Source organism: Rhinolophus ferrumequinum, chromosome 13 (genome assembly GCF_004115265.2).
Source record: "Rhinolophus ferrumequinum isolate MPI-CBG mRhiFer1 chromosome 13, mRhiFer1_v1.p, whole genome shotgun sequence".
Lineage (NCBI taxonomy): Eukaryota > Metazoa > Chordata > Mammalia > Chiroptera > Rhinolophidae > Rhinolophus > Rhinolophus ferrumequinum.
In genome coordinates, this window is record NC_046296.1 from 33,632,869 (window position 1) to 33,656,759 (window position 23,891).

The 23,891-nt window shown below is 36.4% G+C and overlaps 1 protein-coding gene across 4 annotated transcripts in view; it reads left to right on the forward strand.

Annotated features, from left to right (window-relative positions):
* The window catches only part of LOC117033012 (ankyrin repeat and SOCS box protein 3), a 137,367-nt gene extending 114,279 nt beyond the window's left edge, over positions 1 to 23,088 (forward strand). For all 4 annotated transcript variants that reach the window (XM_033124860.1, XM_033124865.1, XM_033124864.1 and 1 more), the window contains exons 8-10: positions 3,579 to 3,836; positions 8,674 to 8,807; positions 19,877 to 23,088. In XM_033124860.1, the coding sequence (XP_032980751.1) occupies positions 3,579 to 3,836; positions 8,674 to 8,807; positions 19,877 to 20,082 (598 nt within the window). In that variant the 3' untranslated portion in view covers positions 20,083 to 23,088. The remainder of the gene's footprint in view (positions 1 to 3,578; positions 3,837 to 8,673; positions 8,808 to 19,876) is intronic.
* Positions 23,089 to 23,891: the final 803 nt, after the last annotated feature.

Genomic DNA, 23,891 nt, shown 5'->3' on the forward strand with positions numbered 1-23,891 from the left:
TTACGTTTATAATAAATATACTATTGTTCCCATGTTTATAGACTTTTGGTGTATTTTATACTCTTTATTATGCTTTTTTGAGATTATTGATTGGATCCTTTGCTTTAATTTTAAAGCTGCTTCTTAAAGGTTTCTGGAGGTTGAAGAAAAACAGTTGAGCATATAATTTGAAAATGTAGCTAGCACACTATTTAAAAATAAGTTTATCCCATATTTCTCCCTTTTGTGGACTCACTATTTAGAGTTTCTCAAATATTTTCATTGTGGAGCCTCTTTCATATGGATCATTTTCAGGGACTAGTGTTTCATGCAACATACTTTGGGAAACATAGGTCTGGCCTTAAAGTATCCCTCAGTCTGACTATTTCATGAAGTGTTTAGTTTTTATAATAGAGGAGAGATATTTCAGATATTTGCTGGTAGGTTTTCATAGTAACTGTTACATTTTACACCGTCTTTCCCCCAGAACAAGACCTGGCCGGACAATCAGCTCTGGTGCGTCTTTTGGAGCAAAAATTAATATAAGACCCGGTCTTATTTTACTATAAGACCCGGTCTTATTTTACTATAAGACCGGGTCTTACATAATATAATATAATATAAGACCAGGTCTTATATTTATTTTGCTCCAAAAGATGCAGTAGATCTGATTGTCTGGCTAGGTCTTATTTTGGGGGAAACATGGTATTATTATCTCCATTTTACCAGTTCCTAGCTCTGTGACTTAGTTTTAATTTTTGCATCTAGAATAGAGATAATAAAAGAACTTCATTCTTAGGGTTGTTGTGACCATTAAGGTACATCTTCCATGTAAAACATTTAGCATAATGCCTGGTACAGAATAAATACTCAATGAAGTTTGTTATTATAGGGAGTTATACGTGCATATGTTCCTCTCACATTTTAGAGATGCATGGTTTATCTTTTGTACTTGTTCTTAAAATTGTCTTAGCATGAGCTACATGTCTGAGTGCTATCTTGAAATTTTAACAAGAAAGCCTCTTGGTTTTGTAGTTTTTTCTAAACAGAAAATCTGTAGCACTTAATCTAATAAGGTGCATTTAGCTTGTATTCTATAATAAAAGTATGTCCTCTTTAAGAGCTAAATCATTAAGAGCTAAAGTCTCTACAGTTAGGCAATTGATGGTTTCAAAGCACTAAGGATGGTTTCAGAGGGAAGAATTTAACCAGTCCCTGAATTGTACAGGTAAACACACATGCTTTAACAATCGCCAGGCTTTTTGAGATTATATATCATATTTGTAATGAGGCAATATCTCGAGCTTTTCTTACAGTTTACCTGCATATTTTTTGGAATGTCTTCAACAGTCTATATGTAGTTTGTCTGTTGTACAGTGCAATCAGCAAGTAATAACTGCAGGCAAAATAATGAGAATGTATGTGTAGTTAAATGAGGTCGAAGCGGTTGAAATGAATTGGTGATAACTCTTTAGAACCATCAATCAGAAGTATATTCTTTAGCATTTCTTGTAGTGCAGGACTGCTAGCAACAAATTATCTCTGCTTTCCTATGTCTGAAAACAGCCAGAGGAAAAAATACAAACATACATGGCTGTTTCTAAGAACAGTGATATGAACGGTGGACTTTTTATCAGGAACAAATAGCAAGATAGTAGACAGACAACAAAGTTACTAATTTTTATAAAGAAATTTTATAATTATAGATTTTTCTTTTCTAGTTGCTGTGTAGATAATTCAAAGAATACTGTTTAATCTTTTAAGTAAAGAAAAGAATCACAAATTGGAGAATAAATGAAATAGATTTATAAAAATATACATGGGTGAGATGACATTTTACTAATGTAAATAGTGTTTTAACTGCTTTAGAACCTCGATTTCAAGTTCTGTACATAATCCTCAGAAGTAATTGGTCTCATATGACACTAGTTTAAACATTTTATATTTATTTTATTTATAATTTCTCTTAGTTATTTAGATTCTACAATACTATGATGAATGAAATATTTCTTATTTGTAGTTGTTTGAAACAGAATTAATGCCAGTTTCAAAGGGAGAATAATTTTATTCTTCCATATTTTTTTCACAGTTGTCTACGTCGTGAACATACATGTTTACTGAACTTTGTTACAGTTAAAATTGCAAACAGTTTTTAAAATGTGGTCACACAACCATTATAATTGCAGTTTTTGATGGCTATCATATTTTGTACTTATCTGCTCTTCTGTTGTTGAACATTTAGATAATTTCTTTTTAAAGTCTGTTATAGATAATACTATGGTGAATATATTTGTGCAAATGGGATATAATTTTAAAAAATGTGTCCCCTGGATAAATTCCCAATATTTATGTTTATTATGTTTTATTTTAATTTGTATGGTATTTTACTTTACATATCATTTATTTTAGAAATACTTACATAGTGCTAGTTCTGTGTGCTAGAATGCTGAAGTGCCTTGCTCAGGGTCGTAAAGCTAGTAAGTGGCTGAGCGGGCTGGCTCTGGAGTCTGTGCTCTTAGAGCCTTGCTGTTAGCTCTTACCAATTAGCTCTATGAAAAAAAGGTTCTGCTTATTTTCAATCAATTTAACCACAACTTACCAGGATTAGATAATAACATTTTTAAAAAAGAATAACCAGTTTAATAGATACAAAATGATATGCTTTCATTCTGTAAAAGTACTACATAAAGAAGATGACTTTAGAAATATAAAGCTATAAGTTAAATTTTCTTTAATTGAAAAAAGCTTTTCTGAAGCTTCAGCAGGTTGCACTGCAGGGTCCTGTGTGTGTTTGTGAATACGTACATGCATGAATGTGGGGTCATGGGGACGTAAGTGTACATGTGTCTGTGAATATTTGTATGAGTGTTCATTTATGTGTGTGCATATACTGTGGGTGCCAAATAAATGTCTGCACGTGGACACTTTGGTCAACGTTGCTCAAGCAGTAGTTCGCCGTAATCAGAAGTGTCTGGACGCTGATGGTAACCACTTTGAGCACCTCTTGTGATTGCAGAAGTTAAACATGACTTGTGGTCATCTATTGTTATCAGTATATATTACTACAATTTTAATGCAGTTTTCCTTTCTTAAAAAAAAGCTTTTCTTTATGATTGTTTTTTACCATTAGAAATTTGAAAATAAAGGGGAAATTAGATTATTGCTAAAGGAAATGGTATTTTAGAGATTCCTAGAATGAGCCATCTGTCTTTAGGGACAGATCATGTTGTTCAGTAACTTTGTTGCAAGTATTTTGTTGTAGAGATACTTAATTGTATAAAAATATCCCAATTTGAGAAGAGTTTTATATTTGTCAATGGTGATTTCTAAAATTACTTATTTCTTTAAGATGAAGGTTTAAAATTCTAAGGGTACTGCCATTTATAGTTGAAAATTTAAAACTATGCAGGAGGGTGTAAATTAAAATGTAAAATCCTTACATTCTGCTAGTCCCCTAGACTTAAATCTACTAGACATATAAAAACCGCCCACTATCCCATCTACTGTTCTTATCCCAGCTGTAATTACTATTATTTGTAACAATTATTTTTTATGTAAAAGTCTAACTTCTTTTTTTGTGTTGTTTTCTTGTTGTGGAGCTGTGAATTCTTGGGAATTGTGAATATTCTTTTGAAATATGGAGCCCAGCTAAATGAACTTCATTTGGCATACTGCCTGAAGTATGAGAAGTTTTCAGTGTTTCGCTACTTTTTGAAGAAAGGTTGCCCCTTGGCACCATGGAACCATATATCTGAATTTATAAATCATGCGATTAAAGCACAGACAAAATACAAGGAATGGTTGCCATCTCTCCTGCTGGCTGGATTTGACCCACTGAATCTACTATGCAGTTCTTGGTGAGAAATCCTACCATTGTAGACCTTACCTTACCTTACCTTACCTTTTTTTTTTTTTTTCTAATTTAAGTTTTTAATCAAGCTTTTAATGAAAAGATAATAAAATAACAGTTTCCCTTCACTGTATACACCTTAGCTTCTTGAGTGAATATACTACCTTTAATTTCCCCCAATTTCTTGAGATCCCATTTTGGGAGGAGGTTTCGTGTGTGTGTATGTGTGTGTGTTTGATGGCTCTATTGGGGTAAAGGTGTTGGGCTGCTGATAGCGAGATTGAACATAAGGATAGATTCCTGGGTAAAGGTAACAGGTGACAGGAAGGGACTAGAAAGGGATGAATGCCAGGGAACATTTCTTCTACTTAGGCCATCCCTCATGCTTCTCTAATGCCTGTGACAGAAGGGTTGTAGCTGCTTTGGAGATTTCAGTTATCCCTTCATCAACTAGGTTGACTACTCCTGTTCTACAGCATCTTGTCTTTTTGAACTCTGTCTTCCTTAATAAATACTAATTTCTGAAGTAGCTGAGGGTATAACTTGTTTACTTTAGCTAGTTTCTCAGAAAGGCAGCCCCTATGAGTGATTATATAAAAGTTGGATCAGGACTTTTCTTGGGCAAGAAGAGGAAGAAAACTGTTTCTACCAGCTTCCAGCCTTTGCAAAAGTTGTTAGTGTCTAGTCGGGGCTGAGCAGATAATTAGAACACAACCTCTTTGGCCTGATAATTCAAGTCAATTAAGAGAATAGAATAAAAATCTCCAGGAAAATAGAGGACATGAGTATTTTGTAAAATTTCAACAAAACATCTAGAGAGCTTACTTTTTGTGCTTCAGAAACGACCATTTATTAAAATAATGTTTAGACCAATACTGTCTCAGTAGAAAGGTGCCTTGATATATATATATCTTGTTATTTGAGTTTTATCTTTTCAAAAGAGGTCCTCTTTGTGGTTCATGCAGGCAATGCTAGAGGGCTCTACTTATAAATGTAGTTTGCATTTCTGGGACTCCTTCTTCCCCCTGATGGCTTCTCCATCTGTATGTGAAGAACAAGTCTTTATTTGGCAGTATCCCAGCATCTCACCTTTTTATTATGTCTACCATTAGGTAGAATTCAGGAATTTTTACTAAGCAGTGGTTTTATGCTTAGGATTATCATCCCTTTCTGATACGAAGTGTTTCAGATATGTGGTTTATAAGGAAAAACTGCTGTGTGGTAGGTGGTTTGAGGACTATAGAAGAAAAGCAAAGTTTATATACACCTTTTACTGTTACTTTTTGTTTATGGTTTACAATAGGTTGAATCTCTGATTGTGCTTATGCCTTTCTCCAACAGCTGATTCATACAGTTATCTGTCAAATACCCATTGTTGCAATTCTCTCTATACCTTTTCAATAAATTTTCACAAAAAACCATTGTATTTTTAAAATAATTCAATAAAATATAAAGATTGACAATTCATTGAGAAATCTCTGATTTTTAAAAGCTATTTGTATGTGTATATTTGTCTTTCCAAATTACACACACATAACTGAGATACAAATACTAGCTAATGAATGCTCTATCTAGCTATGAGCAAAGCTATTTAAATACCCTTCACTTTTTACTTAGTGAATTTTATTGTTGTGTCTGGGCCCTTGACAGTTGGCAGCAGTGGCCCCTCACCATTCCAGGATTCACTCCCTCATTGCTGCTGGAAATGTAACCGAGCCTGTTGGGTAGCCGTGGACAACCCTGACAGTGTGCTTCCTCTCTTCTCTCACCTCACTCGGTGCTTGTCCCCAAGGCACACACTTGCTTCTCAGCCGCACTCTTTGTGTTCCTCCTTTGAGGCTACTAACTTGACTCTGTATTACTTGCCCATTACTTTCACCTTTCACACTCCGTTCTGATTTCTAGTTTCTTTATTTCTTTAACTGACACTTAGAATACTGCCTAACACATAGTAGGCAGTATTTTAAGTTCTTTAATGTATTAACTCATTTAATATGAAATCCACGAGATACTATTAGTTTTTATTTTACAGAGGAGAAAATTGAGGCACAGAGTGATGAACATACTTGCTCAAGCTCACACCGCTGCTTAGTGCTGGAGTTTAGATTTGGACCCAGGCTGTCCTGTTTAGGCTCAAGTCTGTCTTTCTAACCACTGTGCTATGCTGCCTTAGCCCTGCGTATCCACAGGGATGTGGTAGTTACATCACTGAATTTCAGCTACCTTAATCCCTTGCCTAACCTGGGGGTTTCTGTGCCAACTTTTCTTGTTCCTTTCTACTCCTAAGTTAGGAAGAATCTATGCAAGAAAAAAAATTAAATACTGCCTTTTTTTCCTTTCCTCCTCAGCCAACTATATAGACTGCTGGAAGGAGAGGGAATTATTTAGCTTTATTTTCCTAGAAGGTTGTAAAGTATATTCTTCTATCCTAGGCCCCCTTCCCCAATGCGAATAGCCCATTTGAGAATTAAGCCCCTGGGTGTGAACTATATTTATTGGATGGGTTAGGATAGAAAAGAGTGAAGACCCAGTCAAATACAAATTATTTTGAAGTAAATTGTAAAACTTGCAGCTATCTGAATTGAGAATGCCAATTGCATATAGTTTACTTAGAAGGAGTAACTTTAGTCACTTTATATTCATTAGAAAAAAATGCAGTAGAAAATTTCACTTTAGCAATAAAAATGCTTAACATGGTCAAGTTTTTGTTCACTGATCTTTTATTGAATGGATAAAGGCAGTGTTTACACTGAATATGATAAATGTGTTGCTTTCTTTGATGAAATTTACATTCCTAGAGCTGTTATAAGAAAAATTCTCCCATAAAAATTCCAATATGTTGTTAAAGTGGATTTTGGTTATATCTTATTTATATCACATGTAAATCTGTTGCTTAATCTTTGTCATGTAAATTATAGATGTCTTTCCTAGGTATTGCTTGTCTGAGACAGTATTTAAAAATGTATCTGGCTGAATAATTGCCTGTCACAATATAATCTACCAAGTTGAAATATTTTTTCAACTTTAAATGCAAGACTAGGTGCCCCCCAAACCCCAACAAATGTAATTAGTAAGTAATAGAAAATAAATGTCATCCGTGCACTTAGTTGACTGTCACTCATTTATGACTGTACACCTGTTTTGTATAATAATGGTCAGTGTAGTACAGTAACAATACATTTTTAGTGGCATCAGCATTGATAGAATAAAATCATCGTCATATTAACTAAAACTGTGTAAACAGATTTATTTCTCATGTGTTTAGATAACTGCACAAAAACGACTTTGTATTTGGTCCCAGTGAGACTTAGAGCACATTAACGCAGAAAAATAAAGCCATTATAAAGGAAATAAGGAACCAGAACCAAGTAACCGTTGGTGTGGGGTTCCTAGAAAGTCAAGGAGGATTTTTTTTGAATATACTTTATGATTTCATTTATTTTCAGTATTTCCAGATAAGTTGTGATTTTATTGAGAGCTTCTTGAGAAGTAAAATGTTTTCACAAGGCATTTGCCCAACACTGAGTTCTTTGTTACATAGGTTTGCATATTAGAGAATTAAGAATTTGAAGAATAATTTTCATACTCTAATCAGTCATTTGACACTGAATTACAAGAAATAAATTTTCTTTGAGATGAAAAGTTTATAGTATTGTTCAATTTCTTTTCCTTCTTTCTACATTTTCCCCCTTCTTTAGTCCTTGCTCTATACTCCAAAAAAACAACTTTGAAAAGAATTTCTGTTTTTGACTTAATTACTAGAGACCCTCCCTAATTATTTTTTTTTCTTCAAACAGTGTGATGGTAGGGGAGTATCTAATTGAGTATGAGATGGGGAATTTTCTTAGAATCTATAGTTCTCTTTAAGCTTTGATTAAATTTCATGTCATAAGGTGTACTGAAAATGGAATACTGAAAATTTCAAACCAGTTCTAGTAATATCAAATATTTATATGACATTTTATAGTTTTAAAAGTACGTTTACTATATTTTCTCACATTATTTTCACAAATAGTCCCCTAAAATTGGCAGATTAAGTGTTATTCTCATTTTAGAGAGAATAGCCCCAGGATCTAGGGCTTCAAGAATTTCATGTTTGTAAGTAGTGGAGGTGGTATTAGAAATGAGAACTTTTCTTAGTCCGTGCTCTTTCTATTAGGTTTCATGTGCTTATAAAATTTGGGTAAGTCTTTTGGGTGGGTTGGTAGGAAATCTGACATTATTTTGAAAAAAATAGAGGGAAAAGTGTCTTGAACACCTTGTTTCAAGTTCTTAGAGACAAAACTTATTCCGGTACATCCTTCAGAGCTGAATGTCTAATGGGAAAGGCTCTTAGAAGAGAACAATTGTACATCTCTGGGAGTTGGGCAGAAACAAGCCATCGCTCTCATATACTCATTCTAGGTATAGCTTTGGATGTTTGGGTTTTATCCTTTTAGGACTGTTATGTGTCTGTAAGGATGACCAATCTAGATGTGCAAGATGGTCCAGTTGGGAGGAGATAATGGCAAATCCACAGATGACGCTGGTGTTGTCTCTGTTTTCCTAGCGCTGCTGCTGGGGAATGGGAAGGAAAGTTCCTACCTTCTACAAGAGTGGAGATTCCTCTTGTCACCCTTTGGAAAACTACACGCAGAGTCAGTTCATTTTTCCTGTAGGAACCTAGGGATGATTATTCATATCCACTGAACGTGTCTCCAGTTGCATGAATATTTCCTATGCCTCACTTTTCTGTCTGCCTTCTATGTTAAGATATTGTGAGAATAGGCATGTGGTGTTTGTTTTCAGGGCGAATCCTTGGTGTATTTTGTGTCTAACAGTGTGTTAACATCTTGCTGATACAGGATTGACTCAGTCAGCGATGACACCCTTACCTTCACTTTGGAGTTTACTAATTGGAGGAGACTTCCTCCAACTGTTGAAAAGATGCTCTCTGCTCGGGCTTCAAACTCCTCTTGGGCTCTGCAGCAACATTTTGGTAAGAAAGTACATTTTAAACACACTTCACTACTTTTTCTTCTCCTCTAGCTCTGTTGTAATTTTAATTGATAAGAGTAGTTGGAGAACATGCATTAAATTGGGCATCATTTGCATTTTCTTTGTGTGGGGAAAGGATGGGAGGATCATAGTACTTTCCTTCAACAAAAATCATACCTGATTTTGTAGGTTTAGCCTAAGGAGCATATAAAGAAAAGGAAGTATTTACTGATATTTTTATTTAATGATATCCTTTTATTTTAATAAGGATTATGTAAACAAAAGTGAGTCCTAAGAATCTTGTTAGTGAATATTTAGTTTGTGGTCAGAAAAATGCTAAACTTAATTTTCCTCTTTGGGGTGTATGTTTGTTTGTGTTCTCTCTTCAGTATTTTATCATTTCTAAAAGGAAGTATTACCATCCTTTATTTATAGCTGTCCTTACTGAATGTATGCCGCAGTGTTGGTATAATATAACTATGGAGGTGAGATGAGTGAAAATTCTGTGATTTGATTTATATTTTATATGACTGTTTTAAAGTAAATTCTCATAAAATAATATTGAACGTGAACTGCAATTGGAAAACAAAAGTAGATGAAAAAACAGATTTTCAACTTACTGTCACTTACTGAAAAGTTTTTAAGCCAGTTAGGAATATTAAAAACATTCAGATTTTACACAAGGAAACCAGTTTAAACATAACATATGTAAAGTATTCCCATTTAGTTATTCAGATTTATTTTACTTTAACTATATTTTGTTAACCAGATTATATGTCATAAGTTTGGAAAATTATTTCTTCACTGCAATTTTTACATTAAATGAAACTCTTCATAAAACATGTTGAATAGGCTTTAACAAGTGAACTTATGCATATGTAGAAATATCTTCTAATTTCTTGGGAAATTACATTTAAGTAAATTCTCTCAATCAAAAACAGACATTCAGGAAAATATGCTCTTGAACAGAGGTGTATTCAAACTGCTAGAGAGGTTTCTGTTGAAAAAATAAAGTAATCTGGAATCTCTAAGCCTTCTGGTACCAGAATTCTGTTAATGCTAATGTTGGAAAACTCACTTGCATGTAATTCTTAATGTTGAGAATTGCACCTGCTTTTACTATCTGCCTGCAGAAGTAGAGAACAAATATCTGTTCATAACAGAATTGAGACAATGGATTTGGAAACAAAAAATCAAAAGAGGAAGCGTATACCAAATGAGAAAATTATTGCAGCATATCAATTAGTAAAGATGTGTGAGTTTTCTCTTAAGACTTACATATGGCGAGTTTGTCCAGATGAAGGTAAAAATTGTGCATGAGTACATTACCCGGCAGTAGACTGAATCCATCAAGAGTTTCTTGTTTAATTAGGCACTTTGTAGAGCTTGTGTAGGGTAATAACCATCATCTTTTAAGTGGACTTTATTTCGGCTGAAGATTTGCAAAAGCCTTCTCTGAGTTATTAATGTAGCTAATGCTTTTCTGGCCTATTTTTCTAGCCAAGACCTCTTTTCTTGGTTCCAATCCCATATGTCCAATTGCCTTTTGGATATCTCCACTTGGTATCTCACATTTTGATATATACAAAATTCGAACTTGTCATTTTTCCTATAACTCCTCTGTTGCTTCTGTTTGTTTTCTCATAAGATAGTTTGGGAGTGCTGTTTATTAAGAGAGTGAGCCCTGGCAGCTGTTTCTTATTTGTTTCATTCATAGCAAGGGATAATTGGCATATTGGTCATCTGTACTCTTCCCTCCTTTATTTGGATTTTGAGCTGTACGGTTTCTATCAATAGGAGTGAGCCCAAAAAGACAACTCTTTGATTGCCTCTCCAAATGTATGACAGTCTTGCGTTTACCTCACTTTCTCTAGTAACTTATCATGGTATTAAAAACTGCCACGTCAATACATTCCTTTAAGTGTTTTGGAAAAGGTACTTCTTGGAGCTCTACCACTCTTAGTAAGCCCCAAGATAATTTCAGCTCCTTATCTCCTTTAGGTATACCAGTCTCTATCCCAAGGGAAAGACTTTCTTTGTTTTTTTTCCGTAGGCCTTTTCAAGTCCTGGAGATGCCACATACTTGGTCAAAATTCTCCTTTTCTCACCTTTTTCCTCCCTAAGGAAATAGCAACTTTCCCTGGTAGTTTATAAATAAAAATGATAACCATTTTTCTTGCTGATCATTTTTAAATCATTGAATCAGATTTGTCTTCAGAAAGTTTTCTTGCATCAGAAAGGAAATGTATACTAGAAAAATTTACTGACTGGATGCAGGTAAAATTTACTGACTGGTTGCAAAAATTTAATAACAATTTTTGATCACGTGCCTTATATATACCTCTTAGAGACATCAGTTTAACACATAGTATTTCACTTAAGCAAAAATTCACCAGCCCCTGGCCAACTCTCCAAGAGCAAGTTTAAGTAATTCAGTGGATAAAAAGCACCTGGCTTTAGTTCATCCTGAACCGTTAGTGATCAAATATGTACAATTCTATTAAAAGTATTACATGGATCTGGATCCTACAAAGGATCTTAAAAGGGCCCCAGGAAACTCTCTTGATCTGTTCATTTCAGTGTTCCTCTGCTTTGCTCTAAAAAGGATTTAAAACAGTTATAATGTAGATTATCACAAAATAGTAAAACAGAAGTTAAAAGTGGAAGCAAAAGAAAAATGGAAAAGGTGCAGACGGCCATAAAATGGGGCCAGGGAAAGCTGTGGTAATCTGAAGCTTGTTAGGCTGTAAGTTTGGCTCTGAGTTCTCTAGTCGTTGATACTAGGTTACAGAGCTCATACGATAGAACAAACTCATTGCTCAGAAGTAAAGATTTTCTTGGGTGTTGTAATGGACAGTTTCCTAGACAGTAGCTTGATTAGCCATGGTTTCTTGGGACTTTATTTTACCAATCTTCATGCCACAGTATAATTCAGTGAAAGCAGTTCTTAACGTTGTCTGTACAGGGTACTCAGGTCTCTGTTGGTCTAACTTCACCAGAGCTAGATTTATAACATCTGGAGGGATAGATAACTCCTGTGCACTTTGAACAGTTCTTTCTAAATATTTTATCTCTCAGCTCAATTTTTAACAGTAGTAGTTAGCAATGAGTTCCTAATTATGCTACCTCAGAAATATCAGAGTGCAGCTATTTTGTGTTACAGATTGAGTTGAGAACATATTTTTAAGAGATAGTTGATCTTAAAAGTAGAAGTAAAAGAAAAATGAAAAGTAAAGGTTGATCTGCGGTAGGCTAAGTATTCTGTTGTGAAACCCAAGGAAAATTACGAGGACTTCTTCCAAAATATGGTGGGCTGAGCGAGTATCCACCGTTTAAACCAAAGTTTCCTTTGAAACTGAGTAGTGCTGCTAGTTTTGAGCAGTGCTCCTTCCTCATGTACTCTTCAAGATAAAACTTTTGTGGTAAGTATACCAAGCTACCTGCATGTGGTAACTTATTTTATGAGATTGTTATATTTACAGTTAAAGATTGGGGAATCGCTACCAGAAACAAAATATTACCTTCTGGTAATATTTTTCCCCCAGCTTTATTGAGATATAATTGACATATAATATTATTTGTCAATTGTAATAGGTTTAAATTGTACATTTCTGGTAATAACTAACTAGCATTCCAATGGTCTAATCAAGCCATTTCTAGTTTAAAGTAATAAAACATATCAGTTTTTGAAAAAATACTTGTTTTTCTATTTTCTATATCAAGTGCATGTATCTTGTTCAAATGTTACATCAAGTTACTTGTTTAAAGATGGGAGGTGGGGCACAACCTTACTTTAGGCTTATGGAAAATTGAGCTCCTCTGCTACTTTGACTCTCATGGTAATAATACAGTGCAGGTTCTGCATGGACATCAGGCAGAGTAAAATGGTTCGAGATTGGATGGAGCTCTGGAATTACATAGACAAACCTCCTCTATATTCAGGCTGCAGAGAAGCATTTCTGAGCCTTGGTTTCCTTCAATTATAAGAAGGGATAATAGTGGTACCTACTTCACGTCATTTTCACAACGGATTTTATCATTTGTGTGGCAGAGACAAAACTCAGTTAAGTGAGTTGTTTCATTTCCCTCCTCCTTGGAACACAGAAAGACTGCCTTTCTCAGCCTTGATTGTCATGCGATTGGTGTGAGCGATGAAAGCATAGACCATTGGGGATGAGTTGTCTATGCTTTCACTTCACTTGCTGAGGAAATATGAGTCATGTTTGCGATGGTGGTGACACAAAATGGAAGTAATCTGGAATACCTCATTGTCACTTCAGGACACCTGCCCTAGAGAGTCATGTGACCTAAAGAAGATTTTGCATGACCAAGAAGGAAACCTTTGTTGTTAAGACACTGGTTTGTAGGATTTATATGTTACCACAGTACGTCATAGCCTGTAACCAAGCTAACCCATAACCAAATCCTGTCCGGAGGCAGTGACCAAGGAGAGGTTACTAAAAGCAACAAATAATGTAGTAGTAAACTTGATAATGAGCATTTATACAAGTGCTTTGTGGTGGCATAGCTCAACTAAAGCCTCGCTGCTCCTTATTTAAGAGCCCAACTTGCAGTTTTTAGCTAAAACATGCAATAAACTGAAAAGTTTGGTGGGGACTGGGGAAATATGGGGAGTAGAGTTGCCTTTTTAAAACTATAGGATCAGATCACTCCTTTCTGTCGGTGCACGCCGCCGAGTAAGCATTGTTGAAGTCTCCCCTCCTGCGGTCATCCTGTCTAAGTCAGAGTCTCCCAAGGAGCCTGAATGCTGTGGAAGCTCTTCTTTCGAGGTTTGAGCTTTGAGACAACCAATGAAAGTCTAGGGAGCCATCCTGAGCAATGGGGAACGCTCACAGACTGTGTGGTGATGAGAGACCCAAACACCAAGTGCTCCAGAGGCTTTGGGTTGGTCACGTTGTGCCCCCATGGAGGAGGTGGATGCAGCCGTGAATACAAGGCCACACAGGTAGATGAAGAGTTGTGGGAACAGAGGGCTGTCTCAGGAGAAGACTCTCAAAGACCTGGTGCCCACTGCACTGTGGAAAAGATTTTTGTGGGTGGTATTAAAGAAGACTCTAAAGAACATCACCTAAGAGATGATTTTGAACAGTGGGAAAACTGAAGTGACTGAAATCATGACTGACCGAGGCAGTGGCAAGGAGAGAGGCTCTGCTTTTCTCATCTTTGATGACCATGACTCTGTAGACAAGACTGTCATTCAGAAATACCACACTGTGAATGGCCACAACTGTGACGTGAGGAAAGCCCTGTCTAAGCAAGACATGGCTAGTGCTTCATCCAGCCAAAGAGGTCGAAGTGGTTCTGGAAACTCGGTGGCGGTTGAAGAGGTGGTTTTGGTGGGAATGACAACTTTGGTCATGGAGGAAACGTCAGTGGTCGAGGTGGCTTTGGTCAGTCGTGATGGTGGAGGGTATGGTGGCAGTGGGGATGGCGATAATGGGTTTGGTAATGATGGAAGCAATTGTGGAGGTGGCGGAAGCTACAACGATTTTGGCAACTACAACAATCAGTCTTCAAATTTTGGACCCATGAAAGGAGGAGACTTTGGAGGCAGAAGCTCTGGCTCTTATGATGGTGAAGGCCAATACTTTGCCAAACCAAGGTGGCTATGGCGGTTCCAGTGGCAGGAGCAGCTATACTAGTGGCAGAAGGTTTTAATTACTGCCAGGAAACAAAGCTCAGTGGGAGAGGAGAGCCAGAGAAGTGACAGGGAAGATACAGGTTACAGAGATTTGTGAACTCAGCCAAGCAAAGTGGTGGCAGGGTCTAGCTGCTATAAAGGAGATACGTTTTAGACAATACTCATGTGTATGGGCAAAGAACTCAAGGACTGTATCTGTGACTAATTGTATAACAGGCCATTTTAGTTTCTGTTCTGTGGGAAGTGTAAAGCATTCCAACAAAGTGTTTTATTGTAGATTTTTTTTTTGCTCCCACGCTGTTGATTGCTAAATGTAATAGTCTAATCATTACGCTGAATGTATGTGTCTTTTTAAAAAAAAAATTAAAAATAGAATTACCATATGACCCAACAATCCCTCTTCTGGGTATCTACCCCAAAAATCTGAAAACATTTATACCCCTGTTAGGACATCAATAATATTTGACAGCCCATCTTATTCTTCTCAGATACGTACTATATTGGATATGTGTGCCAACAGATCTCTGGGACAACTATATCCCAATTAAAACAAAAGAAAATTATTTTCCAGATCCCAAATATCTATTTTGAGGTGGAAAAGCAGTGAGGACAGAGCTTTAGTTTCTGATAGCATGTTCATTTGGGAACTTTTCACCATGCACTCAATAATTTTAGTTAGTTCCAAACATGGGCCACAGGCAAAAGTTTCAGTGAGGAGAAGCTATCATGTAAGTATTTCTACAGGCGGGCATTTACAAATCTCGATGTTTATATCCATTACTGCCTTAGTGAGTGGATTCTTTAACTGCATGTCAACTATGTATCAGACACTGAGTTAGAATCTATGAATCAAATACCAAGTGAACATAGGGGGTCATGGCAGAATTTTCTTTTTAAGATGAGAGAGGTTGAACATGTTTCATAGATTCAGGGGTCTCAGTTTGTAAAAAAAACACACAAACATTAGAGATTTGGAGATAGATAATTTATGTAACAAGATTTCAGATAAGTCAGAGGGAAATGGAGTTAGCCTCAAATAGGCCCATTCCTTTTATAAGGAGAAGAGAGACGAAGATGGGCTGGGTATGGATAAGTTTATAGTTTGAGGATTAGAAGCTCAGAGAAGGAGCCTAACCCACTCTTGTTTTTACTTTGAAGTAGGAGGTAAAAACTTGCCAAGAGGGAGGTTGAAGTGAGAGTTGGGTAGGGAACTTGATGTTAGAATGGTTATTTTGGGAAACAAATTAGGAACCAGTGAAAGATTTGCTGAGCAACCCTGTGGGCCCGGTGGAGGTGGAAGTGGTACTAGTTCATGTGGTTATATGATCATTTTCTTCCCCACCATTGCTTCGCTTTCTCTGTATTGGGATACAGCAGGAAAATGGTTAGATTGATCCTGGGTTTTGTCAGAGCAGGTACAGAGAATTGATATAATAAAATAACGTTAAGTGGTGGGCCCAGGGAATTCAGTCCAGATAGGAAAAGAAATGAGAAAAGAAGAGACCTGATAGACCATGTAGTAGAAGGAGTCAGGGGACCTGAGGTCTCAGTGACATTAAAGATTGGTTGTAGTGGCAGTAAGGGAGAGCAAACTCTAGAAGGATAGGAAGTGGTGTGTGTAGAAATTTAAAGACAGAAAAACATGGGTGTGAAAGTGGCGTAGAAGATCTACCCTATGAGAATGCTAAAATTGCCTCCTGGGCTACTGTGATAGGTGTGGAAGAATGAGAAAATTCTATTTAATAATTGGTCAAAGAAGTAGTTTCCTTGGGAAGATCAAGCTTTGATGAGGATAAGGGGTGGAAAGAGTGTTTTTGTGCAGCGTTCTAGATGTAGGCAAATTTGTTAATGATAGAGTTGGGGTTCCTGAGAACTTTAATTTTGCTTTATAATGTTGAGCTTAATTTTTTCCTATCACACTGCTGTGTTATATTTCCCTAACCAAGTTGTTATTTTTTCTGAGAGCCACTAAAGGAAATATCTTCCAGAAAAGATATATTTGCAACAATAACAACTTAAAAGAGAAATATTCTAATCAAAGGGAGAGACTGTACACATAAATTAAGAAAGGCTGGTAACAAAAGGATGGAAGCCAATCAGAAAGACAATATGTTAATGATGAAAATATAAATTGCAGTAGATGGCCCAGAATGAATACATTTGATGTGGAAAGCCATACAAAGGAACCATAGAAATACAGTTCAGGCAGATAGGTCATTTGAATATTGGCATGAGGGCAGGCCAGAGATGAATGCTTGTCGAAAATATGTATAGTGGGTATGCTTGATATATATGTAGTTCTGTGCTATAGTAAAGTTTGCATTAATAAGCATACTGAATTAAGAATTGGGTTTGGTTTGATCGTTTTAATTGTAATAAAACTTCATGTAACAGGGAGCCTATTTTGGTTGTTCTATTAGTTCATACAACAAAATGGACAAAATTGAATTCTATATAAGAATGAAAAGTTAAAGGTTGTTTGTCTGCTAATAGATCTACAGATAAACTTAGGCTTAACATACTAAATTGAAAAATGATTGGGTCAGAAGTAACTTAAAAGTATATCATGGTTTCAGACATCAATTTCTAAGATATTGTCAGTGCCATAATCGAAGAAGAGAGATTTACTTAACAAATTAAAATCTGGTTTTAACAGGTTTTCATGAAAGTATGTTTTACCTACAGCTTTTCATCTTTTTCACATTATAAATTCTGGGCATGGCTTGATCTTTTTCAGCCTAGTGGCAACACATCTGGAAATACTATGCATCACTAAAACTTTCATAGGAATTTTGCGTGCTTTGAAATATTGCATATATGATTATAAAATTCCCTAGTACTCACTGGCATATATTAAACTAAGGTGGCACTGATGGGTATATTATTGTCTGTGTTAATAATCTACAGATGAAAGACTCTCTCAGTTCAAATGAATACAGTTCTTACCTCTCATTGCTCATCAGGCTAGTGATCTATTGTGCTCATGGGAGGAAAACCAAAATGGTGCAATTAAAGTTGGAACCAGTATCTGAAGTAACGATATACCCTTTCTTTTTTTAGCACTAAATGGAAAAATCTTCTGAAAGTTTCAGTGGTTTAGAAGATGTTCAAGAATTAGTTTGGGCTTGCAACAGTTTCAAGAACTCTGGACTCTGGGTCACATCACTTGGGTCTAGTATAGATGTCAACACTGGCAGGTCACTTAGCACATGCATACTGGTCAAGTTTGGCTTGGTCACAAATGTTGACTATACATGTATTAGCATAAACAAACAAATGGTTTATTTAGCTTTAAAGATAGAGCTACAGTGGTATAGTCAGGTGATCAGGAAAGGCTTGTCAGCACTGCAGGAGGCGGTGGGCAGCCAAGGGAACCCTCCTCAGTCAGCTGAGGAGTTTGTAAGTCAGCGTAGTTTGTCAAATCGGAGAAGCTGGAGAAGCATGAAGGATCCCTTAGCCCGGAGTGAATGGCTCTCCTCCGGGTTGCACAGCCATCCTTTCTTTTCCTCCTGGGTGTGTGATAAGTATCTACATTAACAAGAAGGTGCAGGATGAAGAGATGTCAGTTTAACAAGATGTATTTTAAACTCTAACTGAATGTTAAGTAAATATTCTCTTAACCAACCTCACTTTCACCCATGCACTCATCTTGTCAATTCCGCTGGCGGTCACGTCCCACTGTGCCCAGGACTTGCTCAGTGTTGGCAGCTGATGGGCTGCTCTCTAGTATACCACCGTGCTTTTATCCCACCAGTTGAGTTGTGTGCTTACCAAGAATTAGTTTTTGCTTATCTCCAAAATATTTTACTACATTTGTGCCTACCCAGTGACAGTAAGACCAATTATTGTTCCTGATCTGATCGAGTAAGAAGGTGTCCTTATATGTAATAGTTGAACATAGTCATCCTACTTGTTGAAATTGAACCCGTTCACTCCTTTGGAAAACGGGGGGATTTTTCAGTTTGGGCATGCTCTCCTTACATATTCCTGCAAATCCCTCCAGTGCTCCTTTTACCTCTGTTTTCCCATTTTGGAAGTGAGAATGATGATTCTTCTTTTAAGTGTACAGAAGAGAGTAAAATTTAAACAAGATACGGATACGAAAACACTGGAAGTAAAAGTGCTACATATTGTAGGTGGGGAGTCTATGACTCCTGGTTTAAGAAAATACTCATCTTTTTTCAGACTCAGGTTTTATGTACAAAAATCACATAACTCTCTTGCTTTTCTTATTTGGCATTTTGAAACACTGAGGAGTTTCCCAAACTCAGAATAAACTAAACTACACTGAAACCAATAAACTTAAAGTGACATGTAAGATGATGGATTAACTTCAGTGGTTTGGAAGACGTTGAAGATGTTAGAGAACTAGCATGTCTCAGGCCCTGTGGGGTGTTACAGTTTAAAGACCCCTAGACTTGGAGTCAGACCCGCTGGTCTGGAATCAGCTGGGCGTGTGATACTGCTTGTCTTGACTGCTCTGATCCTAGTTTGTTAATCATTGTTACATTTCATGGGGATTTATAAAAAAAGTTTTTGGACTAACAAAAAGTGTTACATTTGATTCACATAAAAACACTAGCTGTTTTTAGTACTCTCAGTTTCCATGGACATTAACTTCTTTAGTTAACAACTTTTCATCTTGGAAAATGAAATGACTGTCTTTTATGATTCTTAAGTACATGTGGATATCCTTTAATTGGTAATTAGCTCTTGGCAACAGTGTTTAGTGTTGAGCACGCACACACACACATTCTTTGGGGTCAGGTGAACTTGAGTTTGAGTCCTGGCTCTACCAGGTACTAGATGTATGGCCTTTGGAAAGTTACTTAAACTGTTTTCTTAACTCTGTAAGGGCATGATAATATATATCTCATAGGGTTAATGAAGATAAAAAGAGAATGTGTATGAAGTGTATGAGCATATGGCATACTAGGCACTCAATAAATGTTCTTTTGTTTGCTATGTCAATTTTAAACTTTCATTCAGTGTCATGAATAAAAAGAGGGAAACTTTTGTTATTTACACACTTAGTGTAGTAGGTCTAGAGACCATTTGCAAAGAAACAAACTAAGAGGGATATAGCATTTGCTGCTGTGAGCTTCTGTCATTTCTAAAGTTAGTTCATTTATTTCTTAAGTGCCAACTGGTATTGCCAGATCTTTAGAATTTGAACATTTAATTTTATATGGCTCTGGGTACTGACTTTGTGTGGCCAGCAGCTGGAGGGACAGGAATCAGCTATAGAAAGAATCAAGTTTATTGTGGTCATCCAGTCCCAAGTAATCTTCCTTTAAAAATAAGTCTAAGTAACATGCCTCTTTTACTACACAGAGATGGGGAGAAAAAGGGCATTTACCTTAATGTTTAAAACATTTTCATCTTTCTTTTTTGGCTTGTTTCTTCAGCTGCTGTTCCATCCCTGACCCACCTTTGCCGTTTGGAAATTCGATCCAGTCTAAAACCACAACACCTACGATCCGACAGTTTTATCAGTCAGTTGCCACTTCCCAGAAGCCTACATAATTACTTGCTCTATGCAGACGTTCTGAGGATGAATGACGTTCCAGATCTGGCAGTAATTCAAGATGGAGATATCAGCGAAGCTCCTTAACACAGCTCACGTCTTACTCTGAAAACCACCAAGACAAAGAGCCATGGACTACAGTCTTCATGATTTTATTGTCAGAAATGATAATTTTTGTTTCAATGGTTGGTTAGGTTTTTGGAGAGGCAGTAGTTTGATGCAAATGTTTATAACTGGGTAAAAAAAATATTGTAAACCTCACTTATGTTCCTTTATTGCAGTTTCATCACCAGTACATTTTATGTGGCAGTATTCATTTACCTAACCATTTCTGCTTTCTTCTGGTAATGAACTGTGGTGCTGCTTGTAGTGCTAAACATGGCGTATTTCCACCTGTGACTCTGTGTTTTCCTAGGCGAGGCGCTTAGAATGGAATGCATGAAACTTCACTGGAAGTGCACACACAGTAGGGTTGAAGCTGTTATTTTATTTGAGGTTGAATATCTCTGTATGTTTATAAAAGTATTATTTTATATTCCATTCTCATCTCTTAATTCAGTCACTTTTATGAAGAATTGATATTTGTTGGCTTTTCACAAGTAAACTCAGGGGAGAATTTTTTTTTACAAAGAATGTAGAAAATGAGTTATTTTGCTGCTGTTTTGTTTGTTTTTTTTTCCAGTTCCTTGATACTACTCTCTTTGGCTATAAAAGACTCCATTTCTGCAAAGGCAAGAACAAACCTAACCTCAAAGATATGCTCAGGTGAAAAAAAGCTAGGTTGGTATTGAGATAAATGAACACTGCCTCATTTAGAATACTAACCAGGAGATTGTGAGGGGCGTTTCTGTAGTACCATCTTTAACAAAAGAAAGGTATATATTCCTGAGTCACTTAGTATCAAATAAAAACATTCAAGCTCCATTCAGCCTCCAAATCAGAGGGCAGATTTGATCTTACGAAGCAATGATTGCCAGTTCTATTAATACTATAGTGTTTTTCCTTTTTATTATCTAGAAAAGTTACCAAATAGTCCATGAAATTTTTAGACCTTAAAATCCTAGGTTCATGAGACACCGCCTCACTGATTTTACAGTTGCTCGATCTGAATCTAGAGTCACAGAGGACTAAATCCTGGATCACATAAGCTATGATAAGAGGCTGTGGGGACCAGCCTTGAGGGAAAGGTTATGAAACTGTCATAGACAACTAGAGATGGGGTCCAAAGGAGGGCAAGTCTTCTGTCCTATTGGGTTCCTGTGGCTTAAAATAGATGGGATTGGGTCAGCCAGGTCCATCTCTGATAGGTTTTGCTGTTTGATAAAAGCAAATGATGAAGGCAGACCAAATGATGGAGGTGTTATTGAGGTCCAGAGGACCAGAGGATGGAGGCTGATGAACTGAACTCTGCGCAGATTAGAGCGGTAGTTGCTGCCTGTGGGGTGGAGATAAAGTTTGAATGTGGGTATACAGGCAGAAATGAGGGTAATAAGGAAAACCAGGTGGAAATTGTGATACTTAATAAAAAGTTTCAAGAATGTATGTACGACGTAGTATTTTTTTCAATGTTGTCCTAATCTTTATTTTTCTAAATCCTAAGTCTGATTTTTAACATAACCAATTTTTTGTTAGGGCCAAATATACTTAGAATGTTTACGTGTGAGGGTGACTCTTTTCATGTGTTTTTGTTCATGTTCAAATATGTCATAAAAATTCAGTTATCCATAACTTACCATTGAGCTCTTGTTCTTAAAAATCTGAAAATACTTCAGAAACATTTAAAAGCCCTTGTATTTAAAAGAAATCATTTTACTTACTGTATATAATGTATCTTTCAGACTATTTCATAATAAAATATTTATGATTTTTATGACCTATAGCAAGGACTCAGTGAGATGAGTTACAGTTACAGCTTCTGATCAAAATGTTAATGTCTAGTTAGTGTAAACCTTAAGCTCCACCCTACATGTGCAGTGGTGCTTCTGTTAAGTTACAGTGAGCCTAAAGAAGAACCCAACAATAGTCCTCTAATGGTGGTACGTTATTACTAGAGCAGGACGTAAATCAGCTATAATAATAATTGCCCAGAGTTCACCCTTCCTTGATCTGAAAGTATCTTTTAGTATATTTCCTCCTGATCCTCCCTGTTATGGGATGTCTTTCTGTGAAAATGTGATATAATAGTGGTAACCTGAATGAACATTGTTTCTTTAAATTTCCCTCCCACTTTTGCCAAGTAGCAGGCGTCTTGATACGCAGCTCTCTGGTGGCTGTATTTCCCAGAGATCAACTAAGGAAGTGATAATCTTTGATAGGCAGCCTACGTGTCATATTTATATCACACAACCAGTCGATATCTGTCACACTAAATCTGTTCTTCCCACCGAAGTCCATTTGTAAACGTGTGTGAAAATTGTGATGTTTTATGGATCCTCTAGTATTGTGTCAGGTAGTTTGCAGACATTTGAATATTTTTGACTGGTAACTCCCTAAAATTCTATAATTTTGTTGGTCCTTCAAAAGTTATAATTAATAAGAATGTAAATAACTATATGTCTTCTCTGGAACAGTGGACTTAATAGTTCCATCAGCATGGGATATAGAAAGAGATTGAGAAAATTCATCTAAAAGTTTGCCTTTCACTTTTATACTCCTCTATACTGTGTTTCCCCGAAAATAAGACCTAACCGGAAAATAAGCCCTAGCATGATGTTTCAGGATGACATCCCCTGAACATAAGTCCTAATGCATCTTTTGGAGCAAAAATTAATATAAGACCGGGTCTTATTTTGGGGGAAACACGGTAGTCTCAGAACTATAAACCCCTAATTATATTTCTTGAATAGTCATAGAAATATTTCTTTGAAGAGGAACTAACTCTTGGTACAACTATTGACAGCAGGTGTCTAGTCTACTGTGGAAAGATTTTAAATGGTGAAAAAGATTGAAGGACCAGGGAAGTTGCTAGTAATGTCGCCATTTGCAGTTTTATGATCAAGTGTTTTAGATCTAACAATTTGGGGCAATAACCAATAAGACTGCGCTTTGCCTTCTTCTAATTTCATGAGTTCATCCTCTATGTAAAGCAAGTGGAAAGCTGCATCCAAGTACTCAAAAGAATCTCTAAGCCAAAGAGATCGCTAAAGCTTTTCCTGTGAGCTGGGAACATAATGGCATCTCGAGTACTATGAACTCCCCTCGATTTCCTGTACTAGAGCACTTGCCTCCTTCCTTCCCTCTCATCCCAAGCAGCCAGTCACATAACTGAGGTATTAAGACTAATGTGTGGATGAGAGCTCACCCCAAGAGATTGCACTACTCGTGGCTCTGTCTGACCTGCGGTAGTCTCCTGAAAGGTAATTGAGAGGGTGTACCTGCATCAGGAAAGCAGTGCTGTCTTCTATTGTTGGCGCGCTGAGTTTATACTTACACATTCTCTCTAGAGAAGGCAGTGTTTATGACTTCAGGTAAATACGGCCAAGTTTGAGGGCTTAGAGACTGTCATGACCGTTTTACAAACACACTTGTTTTTTTTCTCTTTATCCTTTTTCGTTTTTTAACAAAACCTTTAAGGAAAATGTAATATTCCTGTGTGCAACTGTTGAGATTTTTTGTTTGGCTTTCTTTCATTGTTTTTCCCTTTGAAGTAAATTAGTCTGTTTATAGTCATCTGTATTTATTGTTGCTATTAAATGACACATGGTTATTAAAACAATACCTTGCAGTAAGTAAACTTTTTTTGTTGGAGTCAATCAAAACCTGTGGTTTTAATGAGGTAAGGAACTGATTATGCTTAGTATGATATTTTTGTCACACACTGGTAGAAAAATATATTGCCTTATTTGCAACAACTATACTGAGAGGAGACCAGTATGAATTATAGTTTTTATGGAAAT